At 38.8% G+C, this 12910-nt stretch overlaps 1 protein-coding gene across 2 annotated transcripts in view; it reads right to left on the bottom strand.

Annotated features, from left to right (window-relative positions):
• diaph2 (diaphanous-related formin 2) overlaps positions 1–12910 on the bottom strand; it is a 345696-nt gene that overhangs the window by 215226 nt on the left and 117560 nt on the right. For both annotated transcript variants that reach the window (XM_085789352.1, XM_085789351.1), the window contains exons 14-18: positions 12740–12847; positions 8669–8787; positions 7362–7426; positions 6445–6549; positions 2216–2278 (exon numbers count right to left, since the gene is read on the bottom strand). In XM_085789352.1, the coding sequence (XP_085645478.1) occupies positions 2216–2278; positions 6445–6549; positions 7362–7426; positions 8669–8787; positions 12740–12847 (460 nt within the window). The remainder of the gene's footprint in view (positions 1–2215; positions 2279–6444; positions 6550–7361; positions 7427–8668; positions 8788–12739; positions 12848–12910) is intronic.

Here is a 12910-nt window from a genome sequence, read left to right as displayed (position 1 = left end):
AATAATTGTGTACAGTATACAGTTTATAATACGATTGTTCATGCATCCAATCAAAAAGCTTACTTCATTTCATATTCACATCCTGTCATAATAAGATATTTTTTTACTTTGTTCATTTATTTCTCTTTTTATCTGTATATCTCCTCTGTGGCGTCACAAAATGTGAAATACGCAAAAACTATGTAGTTCGCCATTGTCAGCAATACTTGACCAAAAGGTTAATGTATGTGTTCATTAATACCTGCTGATATGTATGTGAATAAATACTAAGAAACATTTTAGAGAAAAACAACTACTGTTTTATTTAGAAAAAGATAAGAATGTTAGTTTCCCATCAAGTCCTCCCCCTCACGAACTCTCACAATGGCAGGCTATTAAACAGTAGACAGGGGTGTAATTAGACCCAACACTGATAAGACAAAGTCTTTCAGTCATTTGACATGTCTGACCTATCACACCTACCACATACGCAGGTGCAGTAGTCTCTGATAGTGAAAATGTCAATAGAAAATGGTTTAGGAAAAAATATGCATATACAACAATTATAGAAAACCAAGCTTAGACTGGGTTTGATCTGAAGAGTTGATTAGGTGCCAGTTCTAACCAAAAAGCATTACCACTTGCACATCTCATTTCCAAAACCAATTCCCCACCATGTGCATTTCCCCAGTCACTTGATTGTGCATACAAAATGTGATTGGCTTCATATTTAAAGACATTACGCAGCGTTTCATTACATAATGACATTGGTGGATTGTTTATTAGGGCTGAAATTAAAAAGGTGTTCTGAGAGGAGCATCTTACACAGATTGCTCTGAGCCCTTCAGTAAAAATCCACATCAAATGATTACGGGTCTGTCAATCTTGAGCCTGCATGGCCCATTTTCTCTTTAAGATTAATGTGACAGAATGGAGGCAAATTAGCTGCTAAATTAGAGCGCAGTTGTTTCCATACTAGGGGGCCATCAGAGTCTTTATCTCACTCTCTCTCTCCCTCTTTCTCATCTACCCAATAATAAAAACAGTGTCTATAGAACCCTTGGGATCCAGTACCATTGCCACTGGCAGCTTCCTCTTCAAATACAAAAACAAACATTCAAAGAGATCCATAAGTGGTTCAGTATAAACTGTAAATAATTGTGTACACTGCTATAATTGACAACAGGCACATTATACATATGAGATCACATTAGACTATGTTTTAGATTGTAATTAACTACCCCATTCATGTTTTGTAGGCAATATGTACATTATAAACACAATATACTTTGTGTCGGGGCCTGAAAAAGTAATAAAAGTATATTGCATTACAATATGAAGGTTGCTGTGTGAAATAAAATAGCCAAACACAGCTCTCTGTACAGACATAAAGAAAGAATACAAATATTGTATTGAAATGTTACTTCTTTCTATACTTTAAGATCCCTAAAGGGCTCCTTCCAAATGAGTTTCTTCTTTTTTTTTTGATTGATTGATTTTTTCGATCCCAATAAATTGTGTGTAAAGTGTATATTTTCCCAGCATGTTTTGCAATTATGTTTTATCACCAGGTTCTAAGAGATCTCTTTTTGATCTTTTTTGGCCGATGTTACTTTTGTGGAGCCCATCTGGGAAACTGTGTAAAGTGGACGACCAGGCTAATATGAAATGTTACCCATCCAAATTGGATTCATAGTCTTCTGGACTCAATGGGGAGGTCAGAGTGGCAGATAATTAACTCTGAATACTACAGTATGTGATTAAATCTATGCCTCAATCACATCTCTGATAGATTAATTCAATCACAAAGTGTTTACTTACGAAAATTGCATTTAACACGTTGGAAATGTGTTTAGATAAAAGCCCCACAATGGCTTCCTATACTGTTGTATTTTTTTGTGGAATGAAAAGTTTTTTTTCAGACGTATTATCCGTTTTGTGGATTACCAATTGCAGGAGATATAGTATTGATTTAGGTTTGTTATTAATTTAGTGTAATGTTCATTCAGTGTAACTTTGTACATAATAATTTTTTTTTTCAAATTCAAAACATTAATTTTAATGCGCAATATGAAGAAGGGCACATGTGCAGAGAAAATGGAGATTAAAAAAAATGAGTTCCATTAATAGTTTGAGATTTTTCTCTGACAACAGATTTGAAGCACTACAATCAAATTCTGGATTCATAGATTTGTGAGATTATGTCAAGGGCCACACATGCAAGGAGGACACCCACCTTGGCTTCAGATTCCCTGATGAGTCTCTGAGCCTCTTTGAGCTTGTCTTTTTCAATAGTTAACTGTTCAGATACAACAACACACATACACACACCCATCCCACCAGCACACACAATGGGAACACACGTCACAACAGACACAGGGGGCAACAGAGAGGTACAAATGGGGGTGGGTTAGATAGACAGAGAAGAAGAATGCTAGTACACTACAAAAAGAACAGTACTCACACCAAACACTTAAAAGGCAGAAAAGAGGTAAACAGGGGAAAGAGGATGTTCCTTACACAGTTAATGACAATGGTAGTACAGTGCTATATCCCCATTTCATTTGAATGAGTTCTTTGATGTGCAAAAGGCAAAGTGTACTGTACTTTTACACCTAAAACAAGGTGTAATCTATCTTCAAAAGAACATCAGTGTAGAGCTCTGACTGCAGCATGAAAGGAACAAGGCACAGCATCACTGACAGTTGGTGCACCTTCAAAACCCTTCTTCCAGTTTCCTTTTTTTTCCTTCCTTTTTGGCATTGAAAAATACATTTCAACTTAACACTCTCAGATGTGTGATGGGCACTGATTTCACTGTGTAGTCTTTGTTTTAGCAATGTACCCATTTTGCTTTGATATTTCACTCTGTGCAACCTTGCCAAAAAAGGAAGATGGGAGAGTAATATTTTTATAGAGTCATTCGTACCGAACACCTCTTACTATGGACTGTAGAGGACTAAATATTTAATGTGTATAATGGAAAAGGAGATAGAAACTTTTAGGGGGTGACTTAAAAAGAACTTTCATTCTGTAAGACTTTTAGAAAACTGAAATAAAGTGAAATATTTAAAGAAGCAAGGAAAAGTTTTATTTTACCTCTCATCTTCAGGGTTAGAGGTGGTTGTATGCGTGTGTGTGTGTGTGTGTGTGTGAGAGAGACATTTGAATGACAGAGCACTTGGCTTACCTGCATTATATAACAGCAAAGAACACATAATATCAGTGACTACATAGCAAGTCATCATCAGTTGGGTTGAATTCTATAATCAACCAGGACGAAAGGCAGCCTGGCAGTAAAAGAGAGAGAAAGTGGTCTACTACACAACCAGCTCCTCTTGGGGCCAAGGCTGGGTCAGCTACAAGACCGCCAGGTTGTTAAAACCTATTAATGGGATGGCGCAGAGTGCTCCAATGTACCACTGCAGTGCTACATTATTCATTACCTACAGAGCCAATTCAATGAATAGCTTGCTTTTTTTTTTTTGCTTTGAATGGTTGGAAGCAAAGGTTTGGGGAAGGGTGGATGATTTTCACTTGTTGTGATATGTGTGTCCTTTGTTGATGTTTACAGGCAGAACCTCCACTCAACTCAATTGGGGGATAATCAAACAGACACATCAAAAAGGCTGCTTGTTACAATGCCAAAGTTCCCAGAGAAAGACTCTCATTAAATGTGTTGGTTCACAAACAAGGTGAAGAGAAGCGACTCAGGCATGCATGTGTTTTAATATCTGACAGGAATTCAGTCTAGCAGATGAAAGGTTAGGGTTAGCTCCCATTTAATTCATATTCAGCAAAACAGCAGTGATAGCACAGCAGCTTTGATGGACAAACTGAATGCATGTCCTTGTGCCCATTTAAAGGGCTTTCTACAGCAATGTGTCAAACAAGGATTATGTTGCACCACACACTCTTTCCTAGTCTCCTAGTCTTCCTGAGGTGGCAGTAGTACCACCATCTAAGAAAATGGCACTTGTTTGGTTCATTTCCTGCAGTAGAAATGCAATGGTCTATAAGAACACACGTCTTAAATCAAAAGAAAGGAGATAACTCTGAATTGTTATTGCACAACCTCCATATTTTTAGCAGATTTCTGAGAATAAATAACATCAACCATGGCAGCCCTGAAATTGACTTTAATTCAAATCAAATATGTATGTAATATGTTTAAAAATGAAAATTAACTTTGGTTTACTTAAACCTAAACAGATTGAATGAATTAACTTTGATGTTTAACTTTTTGTTTATCTAAACACAAATACTGATCAATGGTCAGTGTCAGTTAAATGACCATTAACCATTAACCAACAAGATTAAAATGTACGATTTACAAACAAAATACATATTGAATCCTCCGGCACAGAGTGTGCTGCATAACTGCTATAATAGCTTCTCCGGGGTGAGAAAATATTAAATAGCTTTTTTTAAATAGATTAAAAAAAAAACAAAAAAAAAAACAGAAGCCGGACTATATAATGTATAAACTGATTAACAAAAACTAATGCACACATTGAGTCCTCCAGTGCTGCTAGTACCTTATGGAAAACCTCCACCTTCTCTGCCCTTGGCTGATATGACTCGAAAGACAACAGTTTAACAGAACAGAAACTTGTGGCATTTTACATATCTCAGAATAAAATAAACCGGCCAGAGCTTCCTCATTCGTCAGGCATAACGGACAGCTTTTTATTTGGAGGGAGCAAGATGTTCACATTATGAGAAGTAAGACTGGTTTGCAGTCTGTTGAAAACACCCACTCAGATGGTGCTGATGTCCCAGGATACTTCAACTTTTAATTGTTAGTACTAATTGCTACTAATTTGTATTGCTGTCGAGTCATTAATTATGAAATTAACTAATAAATATATTGCTTTTAAGCACATACTGTCGGTATATATACTCTATTTATGTTCTGTCAAGATGCATAAGGGATAGGTGTCGTGGGCCACATTCATGCAAGTTTGTGCCAAACAAATTACATGTTTTCCTGCTGAGGTTAATGTTTGTTGAAGTGAAGCTCTTCAGCAGTAACTGCTCTCTGAAGGAGCATTCAGACAAACAGAGGAAGAGAGGGTTTGACTCTCCAGGGCTTCTCTGCTCTACACTACCTGTTAATGCACCACAGTCAGTCAGTCTTCAAAAGACAGAGGCCTGCCAGGGGAGGGTGAGGGGAAGGTGTATGATAGCGAAGAAAACACTTGGAAACAACATAAAAAGCTCCAACAAGGGAAAGAGGCCAAGCAAAGGTAACACAGCCTGATGCATTCATTTCTGACAGAAAGTGGAAGGAGGGGAGAGCAAGGGATGGCGAGCAGGTGGAGAGGAGCTTTTCTGATGGTCTCATTAAAATGGGTGGGCAGTAATCAGGCACAGAGTGAGAGATGAACCACTTTGGATACAAATGCAGGGAACAAGTGCCGACAGAGCACTCAGGCATATGAAATGCAGGAGTGAGACCTACACACGGATTATGTTTAAAAGAACAAAAAAAATGATGTGTGACTTTGACCAGGACAACCAAGAAAACTGGCACTTTATGACAGCTTTCCGTGGCAATCTAAGGATGACTATCAAGGCTCAATCAACATGCACATTCTCCTGATGAAGGTCAATAGACCAAAACGTTGACCCATTAAACAGAGCTTATGTGAGTGCGGGAGCAAGCTGTGATTTTTATATTAATCTAAGGATGACTGCCAGAGGACGGAGCAAGTTACAACTTAGAGAACTCCTCCTGATGCTTGGACCACAGATGTAGATGCGGTTTATCAGATGGTGAGTGCCAACAAGATATGCAGCCAGAAAGGAATGTTAGAAAGAGAAAGCAATCTCAGATATAGATGAAGGTATACCATCTTTCAATGCTGGTTTATATTAAATTCCCTAAGCAGGTAGGCAAACTGCCCTTTTGTCCCAAGGCAGTGCTAAAGTGTTTGAAATTGGGTTAAGGGGGAAATAGCAGTCATTTTCTGTGCTCAAAATGGAGGGTTTTGCCTGGGAAAAATGATGTGGAGGCCAGGAAAAGAAATGCAATACGTCTCTGCGATGATAGAATTACATAGGAAAAGCTTCAATAGAGCAATTTGCCCATATAAAGAGCTACAACTTAAGAAGGAGATTGACCCTTTATTAAATCAAATGTTCTTGCATGGGTGATAACTCGCACTTACATCAGCAGCACATCTAAGTGGAGTGGAAAGACCGGGAGTTTTTTTTTTCTCATAGTGCCTTTACCTTTCATTGCTATGATTTTAAGACAAACATTTTCATCCTGCATTCTGTGAGTCAGTTTTTCACTTAAAAAACTTTTATCGAACTGATTAAAAGTGCTTCTGGACATTGGATTTTTCAACACCTTCTTGTTCATGCTTTTTTGGGAAATATACAGTACATCATAAGAAATCTCTGAGGGGAGTGTAACACGGCTTTGCAGAGGAGTGGGATTTCTCTTTTTGGATTTACCTGGGACTCGAGGGTCTGGATCTTCCCCTCCAACTCTTTGATTTTCTCTTCCTTCTTTTGAGACTCGGCCTGGGCCTCCTGCCGTGCACTGAACTCCTCATCAAACTGCAAGAAAAGAGACACAGGTATGGCTAGTGCACATAACAAACACAAGAACACAGATGTAAACACACACACATACACACACTCAGGTTGGTGAGCGGCAGGGTATCTCCAGAGAGTGGCCACGGGGCACATCAACAGACACCAAAACACGCTGTCTTACACTCTGGCCGATTTCTATTCATAGCCCTCATGGCCCTAGAGCCCTGTTGTCCTTTGTCTTTGTTTCAAGCCTGGCTTTCATGTATGTTGATGGATCTAACCTTTGCAGAAACCAAGACATGTCGCTACAATGATTTCACCAGCCCAGCAGGGTGCTTGGTGGGATGGTGGGACAGGACTCTTAAGAAAAACACACACCCAGGACCCCCTCGGTACCACCAGACAGTCAGGGTGAGACTGAGATACACTCTCCTTAAGATTAAAATATTATGCATAGGTCAAGGTAGGTTTTAAATTTTGGTTTGCTTAACTAAATAAAAATACAATTAATCAATATTGCAATTGATTTAACACCTAAAAAGGAAATGTAAGATAAGTGAAAAATCCTCTAAGGGCTTCCTTAAAATGCACAAGCATATCAAGAAGACCCAGAACATAACTTAACTCTGTCCTACCGCAGCGCACAAATAAGTATACATCAGAACATCAGCATTGATTCTTGTAACGCTGATACGGATCATGTACCGTCACAGCCAGGTATTGATTAGGGCATGGAAAATCAATAGCTTGTCTGGGAGCTCTGAGGAAGAAAAAACTTTCCTGATGGGAGCCGGCCAACCAGAGGGGGGCTGTTGGAGTGATTAATGTCTCACCTTTTTGGAGTACTCTGCAGCCTTCTGTTCGCTCTCCTCAACTTTTGCTTTATCCACACACTGATCTACAAAACAAGACAGGCAGAGTTACGAAACACTTCAAAGGCATCTCGAGCTGTTCTTCTCTACCTCAGCTCCTTGTCTGAGATTTACAATCAGACCTGTATCTTGTTTCAAAGCATATTATGATCGGATGTCTACTTTGAAAAATCAGTTATTTCCATGAGGGTTATAATTTAAGATGCATTTAAGGGAGTATCAGATATGTATACAGGCTATTTATAATCCTATGTATAAGTGTGTATCTCTAAGTGTGTCTATATATCATCATATGAGATGGGAAAGCGTTGTGCTCAATATCTGCCTCATAATCAGTGAAATCAGGCATTTTCTGCAACCCTTGGCTCATGCAGATGTTCTAATCTCTTGCACTCCTCTTCCCTCCATCCTCCTCTCACTCTGTCTTTGAATAAGAGAAATCATCACCCCAAAATTGTGAGGTATTATCTGTTGCTTGAGGGTGTGTGCTACCAACAAGAGAAGTACCAGTCGGAGTATCCAACCACATTAAAATGTTTGCATGTTTTTGGTATTTCATTTGGTTTCTCTGCAGCTTTCCAAATATTTTGAGTGTTGTTTGGCTTTATTTAAATGGATTTACAAATGTCATATTTTATAAATAGCTGGTAGATGTATCATCGGAAGGACAGTCTCAGTATAAGTGTAAATTATTGTGAGATCACACATTACGCAACACATTTTCTCTGAAAAATAATTGTTTTCAGAAAAGGACACCCTAATGTTAAAGTGGGAAAGTAAAAAAAAAAAGAAAAGAAAAACAGAACACAAAAACAATGTGGCTTCTAATCCCACATGTCTTTAGGGACAATTTAACAAAACAAAACCTTGGAAGGATTTTAACAACTGATTAAATCTCAGTAAAGTGAGTGAGAGAAAACTTATTAAATATAGCATCAGTTCTTTGAGGGTAGGTTTAGAAACTTTTAATGACCCTTTGTTAGCAAGTCACAGAACTGTTAGTGACACAACAGAGAGAAAACATGGTGTTATTTATTTATTTTCTCTGTTTGAAAAAAAAAAAATCCATTAGTGATGCAATAAATATATGTTTTCTCTATGATTCTAAAAACACTAACTGAGAAAAACAATTATTCTGAGTTAACTCAATTCATTTTAATAGGTAATGTATTGTTCATTACTGCATCATGTCAAGACATCGCAGGTGTTTGTAAAAGGAATTTCACATGCATCAGATTAACAAGAGAGTAAATATGTAGCATTTGTACCAATGAGATGGGTGAAGTCCACGTCCAGTCTTTTACTGTAGCCAAAGTCCGGGTCCATCCCATTGCGATGCAGGACCACCTGAGACACGCACTCTTCGATTACCTTGTAATACTGAGGCCTGAGGGGTGACAAAACATAAAGCAGAACAATTAGACAAGCCACAGAAAGATATGAGTGACACAAACTCTACAAGGCTAATTAACCACAAATTATTCCCTTATCCAAGCTAGAGGTCACAAAATGCCACGCCAAAAAGGGTGCTGCTGGAGAAAATAGACACCCTATTAAATTTGATCACTTGCTTCACCCCCATCATGAAATTAGCAGATTAATGGCCACACAGAACCTAAGTCTGTGTTAGTCTGTCCATTTCAAGGTGACAGACGGTAGCCAAGGCTGTGTTTGCCCTCTTGCCTAATTTGCAATCATCTTTGCCAATAAGAGCGACCATAAAAACTGAAATGTAAATCTAATCAGTGTAATGTGTGTAATTGAAAGCACAATGACCGGGAAAACATGTCATCCAGTTAGGAGTGTGACTGAGTGCTTGGTGTTGTCGGGCAGGGTGTGTGCCTCAGCCTGCGCCTCCCATCCCACCACACAGGTTGGTAGGTGACCTTTTCCCGGTAACATTATCAACTTAAATTACAAGTGACATTTAGTGAATACAATGCCAGCATAAACTGAGCTCCAAACTGAGAAAAGATTATTTTCCAAGACTGACATTGACCAGAAGTTTATGTTTAAATACACAACGGAAACAACTTCTAGCTTTTTATTCCTCTTGGATGAGAGGTGAAACGTCTTCCTAGACAAATAACTAAGTCCAGTTGCTTTCGATTTAACCTCCTTTGAAATTCCTCTTAAGACTCATGCTCCATTTCTTGTAAATTGAGAATTGAACTTTGAGGCTCGAGGCTCAATTTTCCACATGTAGCACACATGTGGAAAATTGAGCCTCGATGACAATCTCAACAACAATTGCCTGAACTCAGAACAACAGCAAACTAAGTAAGTGCATGTGGGTGTGACCAACTAATTGTTCCAATTTGCTTAACGGCTGGGCAATCGCAATCCTGGTCTTCACAGCGCTGTGAAGTCTGGAATAAGGGTGCAGTGGGATGAATACATTACTACTAGGAGGAATACAGCATCAGCAGCTGGAGCAGGGACAGCCTTCTGATTCAATAATCACATCAACTCCTTTCATCTCCTTTTTAAATAGCAAACAGTTTCCTAGTGAGCACACAGTGGAGACTATGTTCTTCTATGAGTCCCAAAGCACAAATATACAGAGCAACACTCCAAATAAGCTTTCACTTGCAGCTGATGTTCCTTTACTTTAAATAAATTCTTTTAATATTTTAGAAAATACTGTTATCTTTGCAAACTCCTGTTCCAACAAATAATTTTACATTGGGAAGAAGACAGTTGAACACTGAAATATTCATGTACAGCCAATCTGCTATAGTTTAAGTATTTTTAGCTTCCTGAGATTGTCCAACTGATTCATAAAATGAATAATTGAAAATCAGAGATGACCAAAGGAGATCTTATGACAAACTTGATCAAGATAAGAAACTCAAAGTCTTATCAAAGCCTGCCTGTCGAATGTCTCTGCATAAAAGCACGGAGGCAAAGGAGCGTCAATGTTACTAAAATGTAATAATTGATTTGAGCAGGCAGAACTGTGAACAAAGTGCCAAAGCCAGCTGGGTTAATTTTGTGCTAGACCAAAAAAGCACATATCCAAGCAATCGAATCAGTAAAAGTAACACGTGATACACATCAATTTGTTATTATTAAACATTAAATGGAGTCAAGTTTATTTTCAAGGCTTTCACTAACTGTTGCCCATGAATTCAAAGGCTATGTTCAGTTGGTACCTTGTGGGTGGACAGGCCATATCATGTTATGAACAGAAATATGAAAGAACACAAAATTCTGAGCCAAGGCAAATAAGAATAAATCAGCATTTAGGTGCACTGTTTTGAAAGCATGAAATGCCATACATTAAGCTTGAGCTGGCGGATTCGCCCACACATGACTGGAACAAGCTAGTGAAAGCTCGCACATCGCCCTGCATGGCTTAAACACTGTGGCACTCGGCTTACAACTGTCACCAATGTACACCACATTATTATCTCAATAAGCCGCCCTATTTTCCCTTCGTCCTCCATCCTCCGCCACCACCAAGCAGATAGGGGCTGGGTGGAGATAACTAGAGATGGAGAGAGTGACCCAGAACTGTCAGGCCCCTCCACAGTGGGCAGGGCTGGGCTCCAGAAGCTAGCATATGTCCCCTGCATCATTCCCCACCTCTTCTTTTACTTTGGCACCTTCATTTCTTCCAATGATAGCTTGCAGTTCAGCACAGCCCCAGCCACTTGATCCAGCTCTGCTCCACATAACCAGTGTAATCCCCATATCACCAGGCTCCAAAAGAGCAGATCTGCTCTATATTTACTGGGTGGGTTTGATGTGCTCCCATTCATTAGGCTTGCAGTGAGAGATTAATTATCAAAAATAAACCAAGCCCTGGAGGGGAGAGCAACAACTAATGTTGTGTTAGGAGCAATGACAGTAGACAGAGCACTTGAAAAGTCTGCCCACTAGAGCACCTTATTATTTAAATACAAATTATACTATTTCACAAACTATCATTTAATTCATTATTACTTGACATATAAATCAAGACACCATATTTGCTATGTGTTCCAATAAATACAATCATAGAAAAAAAAAGAAAAAGAAACTTAATCTGTTTCTTTAGGTAGAATATGATGAGTACACATGCATTCCTTTGATCGCAAAGCCAAAGTCTGTCACACCTTTATATAATACTACTTAACCTAAGACTGCACCATAAAATGATTTCAAGTAGAACCACACGTTGCTACCACACATTGTCTGACCTGCCAAATTGTTTCTGTTTCATGTTGTGGAAATACTATATTTATACTACACTATTTCACATTCATCTGATTTTAACCACAACATTAAAACATGGTCATTTTAAGGGCAAAGACTCTCTGTTGGAGGAGCTGCATGCACTGTAGCACTGCATCTTCCAATCATTAAAACTCAACTGCAATGAAGTATGGGGAATAAAATGCCTCAGTCGGAATGTATTTCTGGTGTCTGGCGTTTCTGTGTGTACATGTGTGGGTTTGTCCTTGCAATTGTGACGGAGGCCGGAGGAAAAAGATATTTCAAAAACATATCTTTAAAAAGACCATCAATTCTTCTATGGGCACTGGTAGGCCTACTGATCCCTTCTTATTGCTGGCTTACAGAAGTGTATATGGATACTGGAGCCGGGGTGGACGTGGCTGTTCTAGCTGGTTAATGTGAATTCTATTTCTCGCCTCTTCCGAATAGATGAGGAATACATTATTCATAAATCCAGAGGGAACAGCAACTTGTCTATGGTAAATTCATCTTCTTCCTCTGATCCCCCCTTTGACTTCCGACTTTATTTTTTTAAGTCTTATTTTCGCAAAAAAAAAAAAAAAAAAAAGGTCTGACACAGCAGTGAATTCATCAGTGTCACTCAATTCAGAAGAGTGGCAGCCTTCATGCCAATGACTGACATGTTTGCTCTTCAAAGCCAAATTAGAGAGCAAACCCAATAATCTTAATAATTCTATAAGTATTATTCCTATTCTCATACTTATAGGGCAAGTGAAGCAATTCTTCCATACGAGATAAAGTGCAGAGTTTATCATCACCTTTAATTCAAGCGAAGTAACTTCAGAGCTGCAGACTAGAGGTGGGCAAATAATCTTGGAACTGCAAATCAGCTCTATGGAAGTGCTATTTTAACCACTGGATTTAGCCCCTCACTGTAAATGCAAAGTATACATTTCAACTTACAGAAACAGAAACAATAACTATTTGCCAAGCAACGAGAAAAAAACAGTGATGTCTGATATGCTTCTTCTATGAAAAACAGAAACCCCCCAAAAACCCAAAAGTTTAGAGTATGGAAACAGACTGACAGAGTTGAACATCATGGGGTCGTTGGCCAGCACAAGGCCAGTGGTATGTGAAAATCACACAGAACTTACCTGATGTAATAGTCATTCCTGATGAGCAATAGGTGCTGAAGAATTGACAGGAAGTACGTCTCTGAGCCCGTGTCTTTCACCATGTTGGAGAGGAGATGGTATACTTCGCTCATATCAGTACAGCAGCAAGGTTAAAGAAAACAACTTTACAGTATGACAGTTACTTTTTAG

The sequence above is a fragment of the Trachurus japonicus genome, chromosome 10 (assembly GCF_045865225.1).
Source record: "Trachurus japonicus isolate A0001 chromosome 10, Traja_1.0".
NCBI lineage: Eukaryota > Metazoa > Chordata > Actinopteri > Carangiformes > Carangidae > Trachurus > Trachurus japonicus.
Note: the sequence above shows the minus strand (reverse complement) of the source record. Positions and strands in the feature narration are given on the sequence as shown.